Genomic DNA, 10,893 nt, shown 5'->3' on the forward strand with positions numbered 1-10,893 from the left:
TAATTATGATTTAGCCATATGAACATCCTCACTCGAAACTGTCGTTGTAGGGTGGATGATTCTGTCTGGTTGAAGATTCGCGCTTCCAACTTATGGATCATTTATGAAAAGAAAGTATTGGCGGAGATAGAAATCCCCACGGTAGTCGACTTGGACGCTAGATCGTGCTAGAAATCCGCACAGTAGTCGACTTGGACACTAGGTCGTGCTGGCCCACATGCCAGACCCGGGGCAGGTTTTTCTTAGAAATTGATTTATATTTTTCCGAATACAAATAATTAAAAAAATGAAGCTATTTTTTGTCAAATAATAAAAAAGATACTTGAAGAAAATTAACGAAAAACTCTTATTCAATTAAACCAATTAAAATAAAAGCAGCTCTTCACATAATTTGAAAAAGAAAGAAAAAATGAATTGCACATAATGGTGTCCTTGTAACTACAACACACAAATTACATCACAAGAGAATGTTTGATAAATTCAGTGTCTTTGAAGCCGTATCCTCATCATAATTCAAATGATATAATGTTGCCGTTGTCCTCATTCTTCAACACTACTCTCTTTCTTTCCATTCGATGACAGAAAATTAGCTCTGTTGATGAGCTATGCTAACATGGGCTAGCAATCTCTAAAAAGACTTCGCAACTTAAAGGGATAGCTAATCAGAGCAAATAAATTTTAACAACTAAATAAAAAATTAAGTAAATTAGAAAAGAACGATTAAACGTTGGCAACTCAAATGAAAATTCATATTTAATGGACAAAAGTTGGTAAATTACTCTAATTTAGATTAAAAATTTCATGTAATAGTTAGTAAAATTGAAACGTTAGTAAGCTATGCAGACAAAAGTTGGTAAGTTAGCACAAAAATTGGTAATTTGCCAACTGTAAAAAATTGATGATTTCGGAAAAATCTTGATAAATTACCAAAATGTTACGTGGAGAAAAAAGTCACAAGTTATTCTTTTTTGCCAACGGTGTTTTTCAAAGTTATCATTGTCAAAAAGCCTCTCGTTGCCATTTTAATTGAGGAAAATTGAATGTAGATATGAGAATAGTTATCTAGTCCAAAAGGCATATATGAGATCTAGTACATTAAATATCTAAGAGGTTCTTCCAACGAAACTTGGCCAAAAAATTAGGATCCATCTAGAACAATAAAATCGTTCATATGTGGCATGCAGAACAATTTTTACGGAAACAATGATGGAAAAAAAAAAAAAAAAAAAGTAACCAAGGCTCCTCGCCTTTGAAGGGAAATCGTAGCCAAGCCCCTGCATAGGGAGGCTGGCAAACCATTAGGTGTATTACGTGGCGCGCCGGTGGTGGGTCCTGGGCAGTCACCTGAGTTTTTATAGAAACAATAATGGACAAAAATAAAAGAAGAAGAAGAAAAGTAACTTTCCAATTTTCATGTAATGCAATAACCATTTGAATCAATTTCCTAATGCAAATTAATTTTGCTAAGGTTTTTTCCTTTTCATATAAAAGAACTTTTGCTTTTCTTTTTAACATGAGTGTGCTATTTCACGAGTCATTCTAATGGAGAGATTGTCTTCTTAAAAATGAAAAACCTTCAACGGTAAATGTAGAGACCCAGCGGCATAGAGGTTCTCACCAAGTTTCTCCTTTGTATTTATATCGTAGTATGGATTACTTATCTAGAGTTGCTTAAATAAATTAAAGAAGACAATAGCTAGACTTAGAGTTACGTGGTGCCGTCTGCATCCCTCTTTCTTCGTTTTTGTTTGTTGTCCTCCTTTGACCCTTATGACAAAGATTAAATAGGATACATGTTTTGGGTTGATTTTGATGGATCAACCGTTTGGCTGGCGGGTCTTGGAAGGCATTGACTTGGAAAGTTGGAGTCGTCCTTTAAGAAATCATGGTGGACATTGATTAGAAAATGACTTATCAATATTATATAGTGTCTCTTTTCTTGGTGAATCAAAGACAATTATCCACTTGATTAAAGCAATACTTGTTCTCAGGTCCCAAAGAACCTATGGCGTCTTATGATGGCCTTGTGTCTACTGTCCTATGGGCAATCTTCGTCATTCAAGTAATCGAATTCAGTCATTCCAACGCTTCAACCAACGTTTCAACCAATGTAAGCTGTATTGGTGCAGAGAGGGAAGCTCTTCTAAAGTTCAAGCATGCTCTCACTGATCCTTCAAGACGCCTGTCGTCATGGACTGGAGAAGAATGTTGCAAATGGGAAGGAGTTGAATGCAACAAGAAAACTGGCCATGTCCTGAAGCTCGATCTTCATAATCCGTGTATAGAAGAGATCTATACTAACATCTTCGCACCTTCAGATAAGTGCATGCTTGGAGGTAACATAGTTCCTTCTTTAACTGAATTGAAGTATCTGAAATATCTGGACCTCAGTGTGAACAACTTTTCAACCCAAAAAATCCCAACATTCTTTGCTTCTCTTCATAAATTGGAGTATCTAAACCTTTCACATGCAAGCTTCAACGGAGATATTCCTAAGCAGCTCAGTAACCTTTCCAAATTACAATACTTGGATCTCAGTAGTAACTTAGATATGGGTTATTTAACCTCAAACGACTTTGACTGGGTGTCGAAATTATCTTCTTTGAAATATTTACACATGTCCAGTGTTAACCTTTCTGAGGTCAAAGATTGGTTTGGTTGCATTAACATGCTACCATCTTTGCAATCTTTAGGATTGAGCTGTTGTGGATTGCAAGATATATCTAGCTCTTTGCAAGCCAATTTCACATCTCTTAGATTTCTTAGCATTGGGACCAATAATCTAAGTTCTATTCCCCCATGGATCTATAACTTTAGCAAGCTAGAACATATTGATTTGTCCAACCAGTATAAGAAATTGCAATTTTTCTATGGCATCCAAGGCCCTTTTCCCACAGCAATCATCGAGAATAATCAAAGGCTTGTCTTCTTGGACGTGTCTTGGAATTTGCTACGAGGTGATTTTCCCAAAAATTTGAGCAGTCTTTGCAAATTGCAATCGGTACAATTAAATGCTAACTTCTTAAATGGGAATATCTCCGACATTTTAGGTGATTCACTTGGTTGCGTACAAAGTAAGTGGAAGATCTTTGATGTTTTTGGGAATAATATTAGCGGCGACATGCCAAATCAATTCGGAGATTTCAAAGAATTAGAGTACCTTGATCTTTCATATAACCTGATTTTTGGTTCTATTCCTGCTAATTTGGTGGAGCTAGCATCTCTAAGAACTTTTGATCTTGGAAATAACAAAGTGAGTGGGACCATTCCAGAAAGTGTTGGGCAACTATCGAACCTAAAGCAGCTTTTACTAGGCTCGAATTTTTTGTATGGAGTTGTAAGCGAAATTCACTTTGAAAATCTCAAAAGCTTGACCTGGTTAGACATTTCTTCCAATCAGCTCATATTAAATATGAGCTCTACCTGGGTTCCACCATTCCAAGTTCGCATGATAGATTTGTCAGATTGCAAAGTGGGACCTAAATTTCCAAAATGGCTTCAAACACAGGGGAACGTTACCGAGTTGAGGATGTCAAATGCGAGCATCTCAGATGACATTCCTGATTGGCTCTGTGACATTTTCTCTAACATTGAAGTTTTAGATATCTCAAGCAACATGCTTAGAGGCCAAGTTCCTCAAGATATCGGAGATAAGATGCCACAGATATTAGAACTGACACTTAAGGGTAATAATCTTACCGGTGGCATTCCAAATTCTTTGTGTAAGTTAAATTGGCTGGATGAAATTAGTCTCTCAAAGAATCAACTGTCTGGGAAACTTCCTCGATGTTTGGGAGCATTTCGAGCGATGACAAATTTGTTTTTTGGGGATAACAAGTTAAATGGCCAGATTCCAAAATCCTTGTGCCATCTTCGGCCATTGTACGTTCTTAGCCTACACAGGAATGGCTTTACTGGAGAAATCCCAAACTGTTTGTCAAATATGCCGACAATGATTGTCCTTGATCTCAGCAACAATGAATTCACAGGTAGGTTACCGCCATTTGGGCCACAATCTCCATATTTGTTAGTGATCAATTTAGAGAAAAATCGCTTTGTTGGGGGCATTCCTCCCCAATATTGCCAACTTGAATATCTCCAGTTCTTGAGCCTAGCACAAAATTATATTTCTGGACCCATTCCCAATTGTTTTGACGGGATCTTGTCTATGATTAATGCGGATAGTCCCGTGATTAATTTTTATATGGATGGTGTCGATGTTGTGGTTAACACAAAGGGAACTAGCCAAATCTACGGAACTACGCTTGAATACTTCCACTCAATCGATCTTTCAGCAAACATGTTGGATGGGCAAATACCAGAAGAGTTCACTAAGCTCACCAAACTTGAAAATCTGAACCTCTCTCAGAATAATTTGAGTGGATATATCCCCTCAAATATTGGTGATCTGAAAAACTTAGAATCTCTCGATCTTTCCAGAAATAAATTGTCGGGTACCATCCCTCCGGGCATATCCAGCATGGACTTCCTTAGTCATCTAAATCTGTCCTTCAATAGACTCTCTGGCTCTATTCCCTCTGGCAACCATCTGCGCACCCTAGACGATGAATCTGTTTATTGCGGCAATGACAGGCTCTGTGGAGCTCCTCTTCTGAATACTTGTCCTGGAGACGAGCCACCCGGTAGTGATGGGCGCGGCGGTGATAATTCCGGTGGAGATAAGTTGAGCGAAGGTGATTTGGATATCCGCAATTGGTTCTATGCGGGATTGGGACCTGGCTTTACGGTGGGATTTCTAGGATTCTGTAGCGTCCTGCACTTCAAGGGATCTTGGAGGGTCTCTTACTTCCAAGCGATGGATAAGGCCATTGAGAAATTTTCAACGACAACAATGATCACCATGCCTTGGTTCAAGAGAACATTCCCACGACGTGAAAAGGAGCTTGTTTAGCAGGTAATACTTGCCCCTTTCTTGCTAACCAATTTCTTGCATCTTTTCTTGGTTGAAGCCATTGTTGATTATTTTGGGTGTACCAGAAGGGTTAGAGAGTTGGAGAAACTTGCCCCAGTTTGAAGAACTGCTTCGGGTTATCAGATGGACAGAAGAAAATACGTTCACATCAACAAATAGAACATGTTTTAAGCCTTCGACTTTTCTTTTTCCTCTCTTGTCAATTTCTAGAGTGTGGCAAAATAAATATGTTTAGTTGTGTGGACCAGTCAAGGTGGAAGGAACTACTGTTGAAGATACACTCCTATTTTTTTTTATCAACCCCATTAGAAATCTGCATGTTTAAAATTCGGGAGTGTAATTGAGTGCACTACACATGTAATGCACTGTCACAGTAAATAAGACTTGACTGCATAAGTGTGGCTGAAAATTTCTTCGAGCATACTAACGAATCTTTTCACAAAGCCATTAAGAAATTAAAGGCATCAACGATTTTCACACACCAACTTGAGGGTGAGTATCAAGATGCATACTTCCCTAGTTTGTTTAGATAGTATCTTCATTATAAATTTTAACTAGATTGCGCAATGACAAATTGTTAGTATTTTAAGCGTGGGGCTAGATATGTCATCTAAATTTTCTTATCGAGGAAACAACGTTAAAGGCACTTGTTAGAAAGATTATTATCCAATGCATGAGCTCGATTATCCTATCACCATCGAGGTTAAATTATTTTGAAAAGCCCTAAAAATTAGTCTCCCTAATTACTTCTTACGAGGCTTCTAATCATTGAACTATACAATGACATGATTGATCATCACGCTAACATCTCCGGTTATTTACGGAAATCCACGACACAGATGACAGATCGCACTTCCATGTGACGGTTCACGGCTCCCTGTCACTGAAAATTGAATGATGTACGTGCACAACGTACAACTAATAATCTATTTATAAATTGAAAATCACGGTCAAAACCCTCGTTTGGATAATTTTACCGGCACGAACATCCTCACGAGAGCGGACTTTAGCCTCAAGAGTTGATTCAAGAAGAATGGCCATGATTGAAGCCCAATGGAGATCAGATCCTTCATTTCTTTGATGGACCGAAATGAAAGTGATAGTTGTCTCTCTTTCTCTGGTGCTCGATTTCGATTCAATCAATAGCGCTGATTCTCGTTACCTTTCTTGTATCACCAGGGCTCGCCTCAGTCAACTCCAGTCCACACAAAAGGCACTCCGGCCCTCCATCGCCGGCCACCATACGCTAGGCGACAACAGAACCAGAGAACAGAGAGCAGAGCACTCATCACCACTCATACGATGGTTGAAAATTCCACTAAATTAAAATTTTTTCTAGTCTTCAAGTCCTCGCCGCTGCCTCCGAAAGTTGTCCGGCACCACTCATCATCACCGGTCGCTGTTTTTAAAGTCGCACCGATTGCGCTCTGTTCTACTTTGTTTTTCTTTTTGGCCGCGTAATTTGTGGAAGTTCCTTTGCCAGCGTCGGTACTCACCAGAGACACATCCAGAACCGTTCATCGATCTTAGTTCGTGACCAGTAATCACGCCATCAAGTGGGGAAAATATATCCATCCAAAGCCGAGTAGGGAAATTGCGAAGAGCTAGGTCGGCCTAAATTAGCTATTAGAATCTAAGCTCTTATGTGCACATTTTGTTATTCAAGTGGGTGGATTTCCGATGCCAAAGACGGTGCTTTGGTTTGTGGATGAAGTAACTTGAAGAGATGTTTCTAGTAATAATTCCGTTGGTCACCTACCGATTCAATTTGGAAATTTCAAAATGATCTTTTGATCTGTGACGGGACTCAATTTCTAGTCCTATTCCCTCTACAGTGGGGGAGCTCTGTCTCTGAGAGAGTTGCATCTCAAAGGTAACGAATTAAGCGGGAATTTTTACAGAAAATACTGGCCGACTATCCAATCCCAAGGCGATGGACATTGATATTTGAATGTCATTGTAAGCGAAATCCACTTTACAAATCTTAAGAGCTTGATCAAAGCTCTCAGTTTTCCTGAATGAAGTTGTTATAATTGTTAACGCGTCTTGGGCTCCTCCTTTCAACATTTTAAGAGTCTCATGTCCAGTTATGAAGTGAGACCAGAATTTCCAAACCGGTTTCAAACCTAGAGAACTATTTCAACATTAGACATGTCATGTGCAAGCATCTCGAATGAAATTCCCGATTGGCTACCCAATGCTTTGTCCAATATTGAAGTGCTAGATCTCTTCGATAATATTATCAAAGGCAAAAAAAGATGCTGCAATTACATCTAGTGTCACTTTGCGAAAATAACGTCGATGGTGACAGCAATCCTCTTGCATTCACATTTATGTATCACTCAACGATCTCCTTTTTTATGGAGGACTTGAGAGTTCAAAACCTCAATTGTCATTCAACAATAATCCTTTCTAAGCTCCATGGTCAAAGGGGTCGGGCATTAATTTTTTGGTAAAATATGATATCAATATGAGGGAATTGATTGAAGTTCCAACCTTGCGAGATGAAGCATGTTTTTTTAGTACACTTTCGAGGATGCAACCCAAAATTAATATAGAAAATAACTACTGTGTATCTACTTTAATTCTTCTCAATTAGGGACTTGGAAATTAATCGTCAGAACAATAGTCATGGACAAAATCGTTATTTAGCATTGAGGTGTCTTTGCTCACTTTTCACCATTGCCTTCGGTATGAATAGATTTCAAGAGACAAACTACCCGCATGATACAATTTATTAGTCTTCTGAACTTTCGTAATGAAAACCTGTTAATGTGGAACGAATTCAGCTAACTATATGAGAACAGACAAGTGTCACGAGATTGACTCCCCAACGGTCACCACCTCTGCATTAATCAAAATCTTACAAAAGTTAGGAGGTTGAAAAGTTTAGCAAGACAACTCAAGGCCAACATTCTATGTCAACCAGTGAAGATACGGTGCTTTGCCTTGGGTCATCCGAAAACTGATTGATCACTCAAGCAATTAAATCAAAGAACGATATCAGTTAGTGGCTCCTAATTGTGGTGAAAACAGACAAAAGTTTCGATGCCAGTTCGTTCCTGTTTAGTCTAGAAAATAATTGCATTTGTATTCATGATTCCTCTGGAGGAAAAGTCTCACGGTGCACTGTGATTGTAGAATACAGTGCACTTGCGGCAAACGTAACATAATTTTTTTTTTTTTCGTTTTCTTTCTTTTTTGTAAATTGCAGCGGACAGAGGGGAAGGAATATTGAAAATAATTGCACGACAATGCTCATAAATCCTTCCGTTTTCTTTTTCCCTCGCAATATGAATAAAAGTGGCTTTAGGTTTCTTGACCTATGACGGGTCTTGCAAGGCACGACTTCATTTTGAACAAGAGACCCTCCGGTGGGAGTGGACAGTTTCTAACTTGAGGTATTTGGACCTGTCGTATGTCGTCCTTGTCAACCCCAAAGAAGGGTTGAGTGCTATCGACATGCTTTCCTTCCTAGAGTTTTTCTTATCGACGCGATGTCATTTGGAAGATGCTTCAGCCTCTTTGCATGTCAAATCACTTATGTTAAATTCTTTGATTTGTTCGACCAGGAAAAAAAAAACAAATTCTTTGATTCGTGTTAAAACTCCATAAATTCATTTATTCCTCCTTGTTCAAAACTTCAGCAAACCTCGAGCATCTTGATCAGAGTTATAATGATAACCATGGCATATTATCCGCTGTCATCTTTTGAAAGTAGACGGTGGCTTAGATTCCTTGATGTTTTTGGAAATAGGCTGGAAGGTGAACTTTTAAAAGACTCAGCATTTCATGCAGTTGGCAAGTACTAAGCTTGCATGGTAACGAATTTATTTGGAAGACTTCCAACACAAAAGATGGTGCCTTGATTTGTGGATGAAGTACAAATTGACTTATCAATTTCTGGAGGCAAACGCAAGTTTGATTGCAATAAATCCATAGTTTTTCTCTTCATGTTGGAAGATTGCTATTGAAGCTTCAAATAATAAACACATTGTGCTCATTATTCTCCAACACTACTCTTTCTTTCCATTTGGTTATTAAAAAAAAAACAACAAAATAATCTCTTGCTTTTGTCCTATAAAATAAGATGTGTATAAAATGAGCTGATTATGTGAGTCGAAATTGGACAAGTCTACTCATCAGTATGGTAAAAAATGAAACTTTATTCGGCTGGTAATATGTTATCGATAAATCTTTTAACGATGCTATGAAAAAGTAAAAAGCATGTTTTCACGCACCCACTTAAGGGCCAGTATTAGGATACCAACTTCCCTAGCTTGTTGATATGTTTCTTCATTTTACGTTATAACTAGGATTGTGCTCGTATAAAACTCTATTGTTATAAACATGATGCTATATATTTTATCTAAATTTCTCACACTAATACCATTAAAATGCCAAATCGGTACCCCATGCCATAATTATCTAAACCTAATTTCCATCTCACAAAAAATCTGAACTTGCACTGCATGATACATTTATCCTAAACTAATTATCTTTATACAAAAAATCACAAACCGATAAAGTTAACAATAATGTAAGATCTTGGAAAAATAAATAGAGGCAAAATTAATAATTCAGATTATTTCGCTATCAATGCAATTAATAATGTGTTATTGAACTTGACATAGATAAACTCATTATTTCATTATTAACTTACTAATAATTAAATGGCCAAATAATTTGCCGATCCAATTTTTCATAACACAATTTGAAAATAAAGACCAAAATTTTCAAATATGTATTTGATAACGTGTTCACAGTATTCTTGATTTTTCTTGCTTGTTTACTTCCACGCATGATTGTTAGTCAATATTTTGATTAATGATTCTTATTTTCTCTGGACAAATGCGGAAACAAACTTAAGGATTTGGCCACTGATCAACTGAGATACTAAGATTTTATTTTAATGAATAAATAACTGAAGATTTAAAAAAAAAAGGCTCCAATCCAATCTTAAACTAGCCATCGATGTTCAAGAGTTGAAAACCCTACATGGTTTCCACGTGAAATATTTCATAATTTGTCATGTATCATTTTTTATGCTTGAATTTCACAAAGAAGTGGCCTTTTAAAGCATTAATTCCTCAATTGACCAAAATTAAAATTAAAGTCCTCAATTAGCCATCAACCAAACAAGTTTCGTTTCTACACTTATCCCTAATTTCTTCCAATACCACTAAAAAACAATGCACTCAAGCAACCTCACGTTTTTGCTACTGTTACCATACTTTGTCCATGGATTTTTGTTAGATTCATCTTTAGTGTAACGAATAAGTTACGCACTTATCATTGAACTAGTAATATGTGGAATCATTCGGTTGCATAGCTAAGTTCAAGCATATATATCATTCATTCAATAAGGAACGCATAAATTTTTTGTTATTCTAAGACTTTGCTTGCTTCATAATAAATGAATGATTTGAAAAATATTTTTCTAAAATAATCACCCGTATCGTTTGAAATAACTAGACAATATTTTTTATTATCAACAACAAATTATATCTAACTATTTTTAGGAAAATAATTTTTAAATAATTTAATTTTCGTAACGTTCAAGAATCTACCAATAATCTTTTTTTTTCTTGACTAAATGCTTGAATGTAACTGTTCAATTCCTCTATGGAAATAATCATAATTTCCATAAAAATGACAAGAATCCCAAAATATCTCCCGCTCACGCACTTCCCTCTCCAAAAGCAGATATCTTTTTTAACTTAGCATCGCCAAGAGGACTTGCATGCCGCCGCCGTCGCCGCCGCTACCATCATCATCTTCTTCTTCACTCCTCACTAGACTCGGCTCATCCCCTTCCCTTGGCTTTCATTTTTGCTAATCTCGCTTCTTCTCTCTCTCCCCTCGTTCTCTCCCTCCTTCCCCGACCTCTCCCGCGATGGACGAAACAGTCATTTTTTCCCCCATTTTACTCGCTCTGCAAAGCCCTCGCCAACAAGCAC

The 10,893-nt window shown here is 37.4% G+C and overlaps 1 protein-coding gene across 1 annotated transcript; it reads left to right on the top strand.

Moving 5' to 3' along the window:
* The first annotated feature begins 1,980 nt into the window (after positions 1 to 1,980).
* LOC108960908 (receptor-like protein EIX2) lies at positions 1,981 to 5,252 on the top strand. Its single transcript, XM_039316894.1, has 2 exons — positions 1,981 to 4,915; positions 4,999 to 5,252. Exon 1 carries the CDS (start codon positions 2,006 to 2,008, stop codon positions 4,910 to 4,912), a length of 2,907 nt encoding a protein of 968 aa, XP_039172828.1. The 5' UTR covers positions 1,981 to 2,005; the 3' UTR covers positions 4,913 to 4,915; positions 4,999 to 5,252.
* The last annotated feature ends 5,641 nt before the right edge of the window (positions 5,253 to 10,893 follow it).

The sequence above is a fragment of the Eucalyptus grandis genome, chromosome 7 (assembly GCF_016545825.1).
Source record: "Eucalyptus grandis isolate ANBG69807.140 chromosome 7, ASM1654582v1, whole genome shotgun sequence".
Taxonomy (NCBI): Eukaryota; Viridiplantae; Streptophyta; class Magnoliopsida; order Myrtales; family Myrtaceae; genus Eucalyptus; species Eucalyptus grandis.